The sequence below is a fragment of the Notolabrus celidotus genome, chromosome 4 (assembly GCF_009762535.1).
Source record: "Notolabrus celidotus isolate fNotCel1 chromosome 4, fNotCel1.pri, whole genome shotgun sequence".
Taxonomy (NCBI): domain Eukaryota; kingdom Metazoa; phylum Chordata; class Actinopteri; order Labriformes; family Labridae; genus Notolabrus; species Notolabrus celidotus.
In genome coordinates, this window is record NC_048275.1 from 18,594,992 (window position 1) to 18,609,914 (window position 14,923).

A 14,923-nucleotide genomic window follows, 5' to 3' on the forward strand; every position below is an offset into this window, starting at 1 on the left:
CTGATTGTTGGTAGATACATCAGCTAGTACATCACATACATCAGCTTTTCCACCTACCCTCCTGCTTGGAAAATGTACAGAAAACCATAGAGATGAAAAAAAAACCTAAAGTTTCTGAATCCCTTTGATGATCTCCAGTGTTTTTCCCAAGCCCCAATATGAGGTTCTGGTTTTAGTGAAATGTTTTAACACTGCTGAATTGCTGGGGAAATTTAGGACAAAGCAGCACTTAGAGCCAAAGTTGGAGACTAAGTCTAAGTTGTTTATATGTGCATGTGTGTGTATGTGTGTGTCACAGGGCCACGTCTGGCCACAGCAATGGCAACAGAAGGGCTCCCCTGTGTTGCTTTTTTCCTTTTCAAGCTGTCTCTTTACCCCCACCTCCACTGCCTCCCCTTCACACACATGCACGCACGCACACATTCAGACACACCTTCCCTGGCTGCTGGTTTCTGCTCACACTCCCTCTGTGCACACAGGGCTGTGAGCTGAAGGCCAGCTGATGGCAATATGTGCATGTGTGTTAAGAGAGGCCAGAACAGTACACACATAAATTATCTGACACGTTAGGTACACCTGTGTCTGCACTCTGTGCCCACCATGGCCCCATACTTACACCCTCTGCCACTGCTGCACAGCTCCACACTCAGCACCACCTGGAGAGACAGAGTAAGAATAACAGATGAGGAAGGGATGTTACTTTTTTTTCATGCATCATTTCTAAACTTTAAAGGTTGGCATGTTGATCACAAAGTATGTGCTAATTTCACATGTCAAATTAGAAGGGAGATGAGATATAGAGAGTAGAAGAAAGGGGGAAGCAGTTTTAAGTCACAAGGCTTTTGTAGGACCAAACCTATGCTGGGACCCTAAGGATTGCCCATCATTGGTGTTTAAAGCTGACTCTGCAGGCTCCAAAAGACATGCACAGGCTTCAAAATGCCTTGAATCTCCAAAGTGAGACCTGCATGTCTGACTCTTCGGTTTACACTAGATTAATCAGCTGTCGTCATATGTTATGCAGTTGTCTTGTTTAGTCAATGCAACCGTCAACAAATCTTAGGTACTGCAGTTTTTTGTTTTAGTGTCAGTGTTCTACATTCCTTCACTGCTTCACAAACTATTGAAATAGTGCTGCATTTAATTGATGGAAAAATCCAAAGTGTGTGTCGATTACGGTTACAATTAGAACAGGATTTTTGAGAAAAGATATGCAACTTAGAACAAGTAAATATTGCTTTATCCGTAAAAGTGCTCTCAAACATTTTCGATGTACAGTAGGGCTCTTTCTTTGAATTATAAACCTTATGGGGCAATGGTGTGGAGTGCAAAGACTAAAGAATGTCTTTAAAGATGAATTAAACAGAGGGACTTCATACAAATAAGGTATCGGGAATGAAACAAACATCATCCTAGCTGCTGTTTTGTAATTGTGAATATTGGCTTACTTACAGGTTTGCCTATGGATTATTATTCTTGGAACATGTCACCCCAAAACTAAGAGTCAACTTGTGAATTTAAAAAATTGAACTAGCATGTTAACAGTTACAGCATTTTTTATTTATTTAATCATTTATTTTTTGTAATTATATTGATTTTATCAACAATTATACCAAAACATTGTATTGCACAGCTAGCGGTTGAAAGTTGTCCTTACACACCTGCACCTTAGTACATTAGTACAGTGTGACCTTAGTCAGCTTTGTTCAGCTTCATTTGGCTGTGTTGTTCTAGAGCGGCATGGTCCTGGTGGATTTTTCATGATCCTCAATGTCAAGCCTACTACCTGAACTGTAAGTACATCAAAAACAGTGCAAAGAACACACTTCTACACTTTTACTGACCAAGTCCTGCAAAGAAGTGTGGAGAGGATTTTCTCTCTAATGGCCATTAAATGGTCAGACTCAAGAAACAGATGCAGCACAGAGCTGATCAAAAATCAACTTCAAATATCTATAAACTGTGACTTGTCATGTAAGGCCTTCTCTCTGGCTGTGCAAAAGGACAAACGACTGCTTGAGTCAGTCAAGAGCAGCAAAAAGTATCCATGGAAAAAGTACATTTGCTGAGTCATACTCCTCTTTTGTATTTAATTTTTCTTTTGCCTATTTTGATGTAAAGAGCCAAATTGTGGTTTCTTTGAGATTACTTCATATGAGGTTACATAATGATACAGTAAGGATTAAAGGGAATATACACACTTTCTGCATTTCAGAATCAGAATCAGAATCAGCTTTATTGGCCAGGTATGCTTGAACACAAAAGGAATTTGTCTTAGGTGAACGGTGCTCTCTTTGTACAAGGCATAAGAATAAGACATACAAATAAAAATAAAATAAAATAAAAATTAATAATAATAAATAATTTAGTAACCTAGTTTGAACATTTCATCTTTGTAGATTGGAGCTGAGCAGTAACCTTCAACCTTTCTTCCTTGGCTCCAAACACAATCATTTTAGTTTTTTCTTTGTTTAACTGAAGAAAACTTAAGTACTCATTTAATCGTTAATGCCGTGACAACCTTATGTATTTGACTGTTTTTTCTGTATTCCTGTAAGCAGGACCAAACAAACCCAGGCCTCTGCTGCCCGCCTGACAAACCGCCTCCACTGTATCTCGCGATACTTGGCTTATTAGCCGGCGGACACACACGGGATGTTGGAATGGGATGATGAGAGAGAGCTCCACAGTGGATGAGTAGGCTCCCTCACACTGAGATAAAACCCGTACAAACCGAAAAACGGGAGGACGGGGCGTGACGGTAGGATGTGTGAGTGTGTTTCTCTGTGAGTGTGTGTATGTGTGTGTGTGTGTGTGTGTGTGTGTGTGCCTCGCGTGCTCGTGCACGAGAGAAAGGGGTTGCCGTTTCTCTATGTGACGTCACGAGTTTTCCTGAAAGTCAAAACAACCGTTGGCTGCGGTGACGGTCGCTTCCGCGGCTTCTCGGAAATCCGTTTGATGTTAACTGTAAAACGGTTTGTTTCTTCCACCGGTTCGTTCCGGTGACAGCGACGGTTCCTCTCGTAGTTTTTAGCCTGCAGCTCGGCACAGCTTCACGTCACTCTAAAGGGGAGGACATTTATAAACCAAGCGGTTTATGAACAGCAGGTGCACGGGGATACCACAGCACCTGCCGCTACAGGTAATGATGGTAGCCACAGTGTTGTGACGCTGAAACGACAGAACCCCACTTAAAGCTTCAGAGATCATTATGCTGTGAAGACCTTACAGGCTGGGGGCGGTGCCGGCTTATACAGGTCACTTTGATATTAAGAATACTAAACGGGTCGATAAGTATCATGATGTATGAACCTTTTAAATGCTTCTCCTTTGGCAGAGTAAGTTAATGAGTCCGTGAGTAGTTTCTCATTAAACGTGCAGACTCGGTCCCCAATGCTGCATGCAACATGCGTCAGTGTGACAGTGACGTAGATGATGCAGTGCTGGTTACAATGTTACAATGTCATTTAGCAGACGCTTTTATCCAAAGCGACGTACATACTGGTATTGGTAACCTAATGCATTCATGGTCTTCTCAGTAGCAGTGCTTCAGATTGACAAGTGTCCACACGTTTACATCCATTTCAGCTTAATACCTTCACTGTTGGTGCATGAGATTTGTTTCAGGTCGATCCTGGTAGCATTTGTAGGAAAACGTGTCAACTTCCATAGAAAATCAGATTTTTGATGTCCATATTGAATACTGTCTTTTTGATTCTGCTGCATTAAAGCTAGATTTAGGAAATTCTGATTATATATCAGGGGCCGGCTGTTGCACCTCAGTTCCCCTGTTTAACCTTCCTCTTGTGTTAGGATCGGCACCGACCCGTTTTAGTTTTTAAATGCGTAAAAGAACCACATAAATTAGTTTTATTGAATCAAGGCTTTTTCTTTCTTATAACTTTGTTTATTGGAAGCAGTTTCACAGGTTGCAAAGGAACAGTACAATGTGGCACAGAGGACTTTCATTCTTCCCATTTTGCATCAAGGCTTTTTGACTTTGTTAGGAACCTCTATTTCAACAAAATAAAACCTTTTTGTCACTAAATCATAAAATGCTCTGGTTAAATTATAACCTTTGTGTTGTTAGGGTCGGTTTTGACCCAGTTATAAAATAAGTAAAATAAAAGTAACAATTAGAGCCAAAACGGAAATCATAAGTGCACTGTCAGTCAATACACTGACAGCCAGCTCATTTCCCAATCATGTGAGCTTTAGGCGAGTCTCATTTTGCGTTGTTTTCCAGTATACCTGCACAAAAACAAAACAAACAAAGACAGGCATATCCAGAGACGTGACATCAATTCACTCATTTGAGTGGTCATTTTGGGGAGCGTGCCTATGTTCTCACAGCCCTGTGTTCCCACATTTAGGCATCTATAAGCTCTGCTTCAACCGAAACCCTTTTTGATCAGCCCATTTCTGCTGCTGCTCATCGGAATAGAGTTACTCATTCATTCATTCATTCATTCATTCATTCATTCATTCATTCATTTACTTTAATTTGGTGTCACACTGAAACATGTCCAAAATTCTGACAACTAAAAACTGGATTATGGAAACTGCTGACATTGAATGCCTTCAGTCTTGTTGTTGAAATATGTATGATATACTCAATCTTTGTTGTATTTTCCTCAATGGACTGCATGACTTGGATAAAGTATTTCTGTGGGCAGCAGCTGATGTGTGCCATGGTTTGAATAGGAGTGAACAGGAGGGTTCGGTGAGTTTAGGATAGATGAGGCGCTGTGCTGATGTGAGGGTCATTGGGTCAACTATAACACTGGTGTACTCTACTGCTAGTGATGTCTTCATTGTTTGTTGTCTAAAATATTATTGGGCTATAAGACATGTGACATTTTCGCCCACATTGAGGTTTAAAAATTTGCAACCATAACAAAAACAGTTTATCAATGAAATGTATCACCAGGAGACACGCATGTGTTAAATACTTGGTTCTAATTGGTTAAAACTCCCACAGCAAGAATCTGTTATTTCTCAGTGCTATGGACACAGCTTAGATCTCAGACTAACTGCAATCGAGTCAACGCACTGAAAGAAGTCTGGTTAATTTTACTTTTTTTTAAATTGGAAAAATAAAAGAGACAGAAACTGTAGGTGTAACACAAACATTCAATCAATCAACAAAACCATTCCCAATCAATGTTTTGTGTGAAGTGACTATTTTCTAGATTGGATGTGCAGTAAGTGGTGGAAGGAAATAGAGATGGAGACAGGTCCCGTCCTCTTAATGTCGACGCACCATGCCTGCTCAGTCAGCATGTCAGCATTTGTCCTAACCAAAGACATCTTTGATACACATGGACCATGCATGTATACCATTCAATAACCCCAACTAGCTGTAAGGTACTCTCAGATTAGGACCTGGAGTCAATATGGTGGCAAATACAGTGTCAGCTTGAAAGATTTCTGAGGAAGGAGGGAAGGGGGACATAAATATTATGTTTAAGACCTGGTTTTGAAAGCGCTTCCGCTATTTGGAATTTCGACTGCTATATGAAAAGCAGACATCAAGGACAGGTTCAGAAGATTATCCAAAGCAGTTTTTCTCTGTTGCCATCTTTAATTGCTTTGCAGCGTCACTTGATTCATGTTGACTGATAAATGGAGAGGTAGCCATCAGTTCACTCCCTGCCTTTGTTTCTCCATCTTTATCATTTTCTCTAATGTGTGCGATTTTTGTCTTTCCTTACTTTTCATAGTGTTTCCAGTTTCTTCTTACATTTTTGTCCATGTTGTTACCTCTGGTATTAGATATCATGAAATGAATGTTGCCAGGCAGGTGCTTTCCCTGGCATTGTTGGTTCATCATGGCAGTGGATAACTCCATGGCAACAGCTGCCCTGGTGACAAGGGGTTGCCACTGTCTGGACAAGCTCCTCTCTTTCTCTCCTTCTCTCTTTCTCTCTCTTTCTTTCATACTCTGCTTCTCTCCTCTCCTTTTGGTATGCTTGTCTTAATTAAGGTTAAAGCTAACTGAAGCTTCATTGAATTACACTGTAGACTTAAAGCTTAATCCTCTATTGTGCTGTGCCTATAAAAAGGATTTAATCACTATTGATGTAATTACAAATGCTGGGCATCATTTTGAATTTATTGTCCACAATTTTTGCGTATAAAACCGCTTTTGTTTAAATACAGAAACCTTGTTTTAATCTTACTTTCAAACTTCATTTTAGAATATGTATATTATTTATTCCATTTGATCTAAGGAGAAATCATTGACAGATTAATTGACAAAGCAATAACACCATCAGTAATGTGTGTTCTATTAGTGATATTCAGATATTATAGTTTTAACTGGACTGAAATCACTTCAGGTCAGGTATGATGCATAGTCAGCTAGTGGTTATGCCAAATAAAACCCTGACAGGTTGAGACAAGACCCTGACGGGATGTCAAACTTGAAGTAGAGCTGGGCGATATTGAAAAAGATGTTATCAAGATAAAATGTTTCATATCAGTTGAAATCGATAATTATTACGATAAATATCAAATCATTATTTAATGTATAATTAAAGGCAGATTTTTGGTCCTGAGTGAAAGGTGTTAGCTTGTATCTGGATTTTGCTCTCTGAAAAGCTTCTTGAATCCTTCATTTTTGCCAGTGCTAACAGTCTTCTACTTCTGTCTAATGTTGGGTGGCAACTAGCATTTAAGGCTCATTAGCGCCCCCTCCCTTTCTAGGGGTTGGGGGAGTGTAATGACAGGGTTAAATATATCAAATATTTATTGAACATTTGTTATATTTACATTGAGAAAAATCATATTATTATAATTATCGCCCAGCCCTACCCTGAAGGGATTCTGTTTGGCATAACAAGCAGCTAGTTATACATTAACCTGCTTATTACCCAGCTGCCAACTAAAATTTACAACAAGTTGTCTCTGATGGTGTGTTCACACCAAACGCGAATAAAATTATTCACAGGAATGAATTACATGTAAAGTCCAGTAGTGGTCTGGTGGCGCGAATTGGGCAATGTGAATGGTTCGCATGAATGATTCGCAGTAGTTGAAATATCTGAACTCCAGTGAATCCATCGGGCACGATAGCAAATCAGTGTGCAGATCACCCTGTGACGTGAGGTGTGAAGTATGGACCAGCGGAGATTCACTCATCTGGAATATATGGGCCCCTTGAATTCTATCTCTGTGCAGCTTCCCAAAACTCTGTGACTCTACCTGTTTTATTGGATCAGGAATAAAAGGAGCTCACTGTGAGGACAGAGAGTGAGGAGCATTATGTGGTGAGCTGTGAAAAATGTTGTCTATCACTCGAATCCAGCTATCGGTTGTAGTAGGAAGTTAGCTCTGCCCCCTTTAGCATAACAAGCTTCCACATTCAATGTCCACAAGCTCAACCTTGTTTGATTACAACAGACTAGTGTCATGTAGGTACCCCCCCCTCCCCCTCTTGAATATTTGCGTCTTGAGCACTCGTGTACACGTGATTTCTACGCACAAATTGAGCGAGTCATTCGCACGAATAGAGTGAGTAAACACAAAACATTCTTGCGTCTGTATTCGTGCGAATAGCACTATCGTTCGCGTCTGGTGTTAACGTGCAATAAGTGTTGATCTAAAGATGATTTTATTGATTTCAATGCGATTTACTAATACAGCAAAAAGTAGTCTCTCCTTATTCTTATGAGCCAAATAAGGTATCAAATTAACATTCAACTTAACATGCTGGTGGTATACTTATGAGACACAGAAAATAACAGCAGCACCTGTATGTATGAGGTCCTCTTCCCCGTAACTTTCATGTTGACATTTCCTTCTCACTCAGTCTTGTGACACTGCCAAAGCCCATTCCACCAAAGTGGTGGTTTGTGGTTACTTAGTGTCTGTTTTCATTAGTTTGGTTGACATTTCTTTGACTCTGTTTTCTGTAAGTTCTGAAAGTTCCGTTTTTGTCAGGCTGTCAAACGGTAAAGGGGAAATCGTAAATGGTTCACTGGATGTGCCGTAACTTTTTCCTCTGATTGATTTGAAATGTGTGATCAGGTTGTCCCTGTAAGTGACCTTTGCTTTGCAGAATTAGTAACCATTGTCAAGGGGGTTTGACCAGTGACCTGCGGTGAGGTTCATGGCTGGTTTAGAGATTAGAGTCTCGGTCTTCCTTTATTAATGATCCCGTTTCAATTGGTATTCAAGTTTTGAGAAAGTGTCAAGGTTAGATATAATATCTTCCATGTTTGGCTTTCAATTGGAGCAAAATTTTAGAATGAACAGACTGCAGCTGTGCACTTGATTTTGAAATTGTGGTGCCATGTGTCTGCGTAGAAGAACGGCAGCAACGTGAACCTGTGTGCTCTCTTAGGCCCCCTACAGTACTCTGCCTCACCTCACACTTTTTCATCTGCGGTTTTGTGCGATCAGCAAAACTAAATATGTAATACACAAATATTAAATACATTAGCCTGACTGTGGGAAACTAAAGTGCATATTAAAAGTGTCTGAAAACATTATATTGGAGACGTGAAGAGAGACAGAAAAAGACACTTGACAATTACAAGCCAGTCAGTGAGGGATTGTGCAATCTGAGGTGAGGTGAGGCTGCTCGCTGCCGCACTTCGCGTCTCGCCAATGTATTTGAACGGGAAATATGCAAATTCAGCAATTTTGACTATGAAATAATGGACATTATTGAATTCAAACAGGAACTCAATACAAAGCACAGACCAGATAACTAAAATTGAAAAGATTATATTTAATCATTATTTTTCACTCTTCATGATGCAGGTGAGGCTCTGCCACACTTGCCCCCCCATGACCACACGTCCCTGGTTTTGACCAATCAGAATCAAGTTTTAAACATAGCTAAGTGATAGGTAAGAAAACCAGGGAATACATATCAGTAAAAATGGTTAGGAGCTCAGTCCTGTTTGACATGTCTTCAATTTAGATGCACTAAAATCTTTGAACTAAAGTTGGGATGAGAATGGAAATCCATCCATGTACTTCTCATGAACCCTGGATTGTAAAGAGACAAAATATGACATTTGAGAGTTGCATATTGTAAAATGTTGAGTTAAATAAAAGTTTTAGCAGCTGAAGTATAAGTTGCTAAAGCCACATTTGTTCGTTTGGTTCCAGATTGGTCACTATTCTGCTGCCTCAACATTATAAAAACTCGGTGTCGCCTGCCTGGGTGTGTACTTGAGTGTGTGTGTGTGTGTGTGTGTGTGTGTGTTGCAGCCTTGGTTATGACGCTGCAGTCCTTCCAAGTGTCGGCAGCAGTGCAGACACTAGCTGATCTGAATTCTGATTTTCAAGCTTGATGGCTGCAACTGCTAGCCTACCCACCGTCGTGCTGATATCCATTCAAGCTGAGCGGCGTAGTGTTGTTGCGTGTTGTGTAATACAGTGTAGTAGGGTGCATTTGAGGTGAGCACGGCAGCTATGCAGAGAGAGTAAGAGCAGGGGAGGGAGAGCGGGAGAGGGAGACGACAGAGAGGTGCAGAGATTTGGGCAGAGAGAAAGAGAGTGTGAGAGCATCCCTAACTGTCGATGTTGCTATTTTTAGCCGAGCCCTACTCCACAGTCCTGAGATGCTCTCCCACCTCCCACATATAGACAAGACAAATCAGCCTACACATACACACGTTTGACTAAATAATTTGACATGCAGAAATACAACAAGCATAGGAAGGGGCACTGGCTTCTGCACACAGGTCTTCCTGCTCACCAGAACAAGAAAAGATGTATGAATGAATGAAAAGGATAATTGTTTGGCATTCAAGGTCAGTTTTTGCTTCATCAAGAGCTCTGCAATAACTCATCCTGTTTATCAGAAAGCGTGTCAGATAGAAAGAGGAACTGGGTGTGAGATTGGGTGTGGGGAGAGCAGAGGAAGCATTCGTCCTCACAATAACAAGTTGTTTGTCTTGTCAGATTGTATGAAAGGGTTTTTCGAGGGTGCAGCAAGAGGAGCAGGAAAATAAATCCATGCCTTTTTTTTTTTCTCCTTTCACTTCCTTCCAGGCTGAGTCACTGCTGGTGAGGAGGAAGGTCTGGAGAGGGAACGAGAGAGGAGGTGGTGGAGGAGGTGGTGGAGGAGGAGGGGGAGAAGACGAAGAAAAGGGAGGGAGTGCGGAGAGATAAGCCACAACAGGAAGCAAAACGACACACGCGCTTACATATACACGCCGCGTGTTCGTGTGCCTGAGAGGGAGACTGCGCGAACGAGAGGGTGAACGGGAAAGGAAGGAAGGGAGGGAGAGTGACGCGGAGGCTGGGAGAGCCGCCCCCCCCCCCCCCCCCCCACCCCCTCCTACTCCTCTCCTCTCCTCCTCTCCCTCTCTCTCTCTCTCTCTCCCTCTTCCTCTCTTCCTCTCCTCCTCTCCTCCCCCCCTCCTCTCTCTCTCTGTGGAGCAGGCGTGTAGCGGCATCAGACTCGGCGTGAAGGAACCATGAGCGATGTCACCATCGTTAGAGAGGGATGGCTCCAAAAACGGGGTAAGTACATCCAGTACCTCTCTTCTTCTGTTCCCCTCCTCTTTACCTCTATTTTCTCTGCTCTCCTTCTCTGCCTCTTGTCTAGACTGAGGGCCTGGCTAAGCCTGTCCACATGTGCCGGTGGGAGGATGTGAGTGCTTGCGATTGACTGTGTGCGTGTTTGTGTGTGTGTGTATGTGTGTGTGTGTGTGATCACTTGATGTGTGATAATTTAGCATGCGATTGTATACGTGTGTGCATTTTACCTCACAGGGATGTGTCCCTTTATTAAAAGCTTGGATGACTGTTTGCTTGCTAAGCCTGTATGTGCTCAGGCTGTGCCTTAAAAAGAATGCATGCATGGGTATGTGCATGTATTTAAAGCACATGTGTGTAGTGCATGTGTGTGTGTGTGTGTGCAGTTAATAACATCTACCAGGCCTAATGTTACACTGCTGGTGCATTGTGTTCTGTTTACTATTTTCTGCTCTGTCTCTGTGAGGTATTATTGAACCTGTGGTGGTGTAGATTGTAGGAAACCCTGAATGGTTTCACTAAGAGCCATATGACAAGGGGTTGAGGGGTTGGTCTGGGTGGAGTCTAGTGGGGGTGAGGGAGGGGCACTTACAGCACATCCTTCTTAGAATGAACTACATCAAAAGAATATAAATGGAAATGCAATAGTTGAAGAGCATGTTGCAATGTGAGTAGTTCCCTATAGATTAAGTACAGCATGTGGATGCTGCAACAGGTGATAAGTCATCTCTGGATGGGTCACACTTGTCTGTACACTGTCTAAGAAGTGAGATACAGAAGCTCTGTGATGTCTGGAACACTGACTTAAAGGCACTTGGGTACTTAGTGTTTCTGTAAGAAACTGAACATTGCATCTCGAATCAGGATTTCATGGTCACTTGTGTGTGCTGACACTGGTTCCTCCAGGCTTGCGCGTCTGAGAATATGTGCGTGTGATTTAGAGGGAGAGCCCCAGGGACAGAACAAGGGGGATTTCCAGACTTTCAGACCAATGAGCATCATCCTCCTGACTATGTGATGGTCGTCTAGGAATGTGTAACACAAACTGTTGAACAGGAAGTGACATGGACACATAAGAGACTTCAGCAGGCTTCTGGGTAATGTAGGCTAGCAATAAGGCACAGCAGGAGAACATGTTGGACCACACACAGCTCCTCACTACACCGAGTGGATGCTTTCTCTTCCTGTGTCACACACAGATACAGCACACACTCTGTAGAGCTGAAGTGGAGGGGAGGATTTTTTGTCTATGTGTGCCAGCATGCCTGTGTGATCCTCAGACAGTCGTCTGTGCATATTAAGAGGAACACATCGCCCCCAGTCACGACGCAGCGCTACCAGTATTCGTCAGTGTGTGAGAGAGATGGCAGGGAAACAGGGGGTGTTTGTTTGTGTCAGGAATATGAATGTTTGTCTGCATCATATGCTAAATTATTGTCTGTATTGGTGTGTGTGTGGAGAGGAGCAGGGTCGGGGTGCTGACTCACTGTTCAGGTCGTGATACAGCAAAGACTGCAGTCTTAGTCATTAGACAGCTTTTTACTGAAACTGAACAGAGAGAGACCAAGAAGGGTAGTGAAACCTCGCACAGCACAGACACAGATACATACACAAACACACATGTTTTGTATTTGTAGCATTACATTTAGTTGTAGTTTGCCTGTTTTGAAAGCTCTGGAACTTCCTAAGTTTTCTGCCAATGAATGAGTGGAGTAGTAGAAAGAAAGATTGATGAAACAGATGGGAAGATAACAGAGAGAGGAGTTTAATAAGTCTGTTCAAAGAGAGAGGTTTATATACTTCTTAGATGCATGTAAGGCTCTGAAATACTTCAAAAGTTTATATTTCATTCATGAGTTTCAGGGGAAAACTTTAACTGCTGCGCTCTTGTGTATTGTTCTGTATTGAAACATTTTGAGCTCATATGGATCTTACTCTTGTGTATGCAGTGAATAAGTATATGCTTCTATTTTTGATAACCTCATAAATAAGCAAGTTTTATCAATAAATTAATTTGGCCTATGTTCTCTGCAGTTCTGGTATACAGTTGCTGTTGTGTTTATGCTTCCACCATTGTTCAGTTTGGTTGCACATACAGTCATTTAATGGTTATTTTACGTCATTTAATGGTTATTTTTTGTTGTTATCTACTCTGTTTTACTTATGCAGAAGTATATCTTGAAGTAAACAATTGGGTCATTAAATAATGCACAACAGACATTTATTTCCTCAGGGCATCACACTTGCACACTAATTTCATATCTGCTCTTCTGATGTGATATTGTGGCTGTTCAGGACGTACTGTTTGACCCTGCACATTATACGGCCCACACATGATTTAAGTTGTGTGTGTTAGGTGTACATTTTTATACCAACTGCTTTGATGATGCTTTGAGATCTTACAGCACTTGCCGTATGTTCTTCAGCACAGGAATTCTGTGTGATACGTGTGTAGGTGGACAAACAATAGTATATTATAATAGTAGATGTATAGAATATAAGATTAAAGTCATTGAGCCCTACATATTCAATTTATTCACCTGGTGGCCATTTTCCTCCTAAATCAGGATAAGGGTGGGAAACTTTACTGCTGTATCAAGGATTACAAATCATGTAAATGTGGGGAATCTTACAAATCATTATAATTTCTTCAGCACCTGAAATAACACAGGATAGTGAATGTCTGGAGGGAGTGGGCCATTTTCACAGATAAAACAACTGACTTGATAATTGATGATGTACCCACATCTAAGTCAATCAATCAATCAATCTTTATTTGTATAGGACCAAATCACAACATTATCTCAAGAAACTTTTACAAACATAGCAGGTCTAGACTGTACTCTATGTTCAATTATTAACAAAGACCCAACACCAAGACAGGATAAGATCCAGTCCTCTCTTACTGACAGGACTTGATCTTATCTCATCTTAATCCACCTTGAGCATTGCGAACATATTGTGACTGATTCAAAACCTGTCCTCAGCGCACCTTTGTGTTTTGCACTACGTCAACTAATGTCTCACTCAGTGGTGAGAAAACACCAAAACATTATCATAGTGAAAGTTAAAAACACAAACAAACATTAAATGTACGTGCAGGAGGAGGGTAGAACGGCAGGACAGGATTTGATTGGTTTCATAATTTGGCTCCTGATGGCAGGGATTGGTTGGTGTTTTCCCAGGTTTACTCCGGCTGTAGATAACGGCTTTTTGACACTCTTTTCGAACAACACATTATGTATTGATTGCCATTGGGACATGAAGATCATTTTAACCAGTATAACAAAAAGTGTATCTAAATCTGACTACCAACCCCAGCTTTAAACAGGCAGAAACCTTGATAAGACCCAGACTCATGATAGACAACCACCTGCTGAGACCGAGTCACTACTGTTTACTAATTGGTGCTGATGGGTTATTATGTAAGTATGACGTCTCTCCATGTTCGATTACTTTATTCAGTTACTCATCAGTGAAATGAAAATAGGTCGACCGAATATCTATGTTTGTCCGACTTAAACATAGCAGTATTATTCACCACATGACAGAATTCAACCTTTTATAGCCTGAGTAGTAATTTAATCAAGTATAGAGAATTGCTGTCAATTTATTGTGATTTAATTTGTGAGTTTATTTTACCAAAGTTTCATGAGCTGAGTGCTTTTGAATGTTTATAAATGTCATTGTAATGCTCGCACGTTTTTTGTCCATGTTGGTGATTGAGGGTAAGAGTGAAAACATTGATTTACCAATTGAATGATAGATTGAAAGAAAGAGGTTTCCATTCCTGACATTATTAAGCATCAATAGTATTATCATTTTTTATTTAGAGATGTCTTCACAAGCCACTTACTATTAGAACAATTAGTCAAATATGACAGACACACAAACTAACACACTGTAGATCCACTGATCAGCTTAGAGTTATATATAACATGTCTGGATCCCTCAAAAAGCACTTTGAACAGCATTAGGCTCGAGAGTGTCAAAGACTTTCAATAGACATCTTCACAAAGAATACAAAGAAACAAAGATGGGATAAAAGCTTCCCTCACCTTGGCCACTGAGCAAGATGTACTGTAACAGTCCCAAAGCTGAAGGATGTTTTTCACAACTCCTTCCTTTCCTAGGTTAATCAATCACTGCAAGTTTTACCACATCCTGCTTTACATTACAAAAGATCATTAAGAGATGAAAGAAAAATCCTGAACAGATGATACAAATAAAAACAAGCCTTAAGGATTAGTAATAAAACGTATCCCTAAATGCATGTATGTAACAAAAGCATAAAAGCAAACATATGTGCCTTCTGTTGTGCATGAACTCACAGCATTCATAATCTCGGAACAAAGAGACAAACCTCAGGAACATCACCCCTGCAAAGTACAGTACACAGTGTCCTCAGATGACCGAGCCTTTC

The 14,923-nt window shown here is 41.0% G+C and overlaps 1 protein-coding gene across 3 annotated transcripts in view; it reads left to right on the top strand.

Annotated features, from left to right (window-relative positions):
* Positions 1-10,345: 10,345 nt before the first annotated feature.
* The window catches only part of akt3a (v-akt murine thymoma viral oncogene homolog 3a), a 58,825-nt gene continuing 54,247 nt past the window's right edge, over positions 10,346-14,923 (top strand). For all 3 annotated transcript variants that reach the window (XR_004631001.1, XR_004631000.1, XM_034681643.1), the window contains exon 1: positions 10,346-10,485. Coding sequence is in view for 1 of the 3 variants with exons in the window: in XM_034681643.1 (XP_034537534.1) it covers positions 10,440-10,485 (46 nt within the window). In the remaining 2 variants the exon portion in view is untranslated. The remainder of the gene's footprint in view (positions 10,486-14,923) is intronic.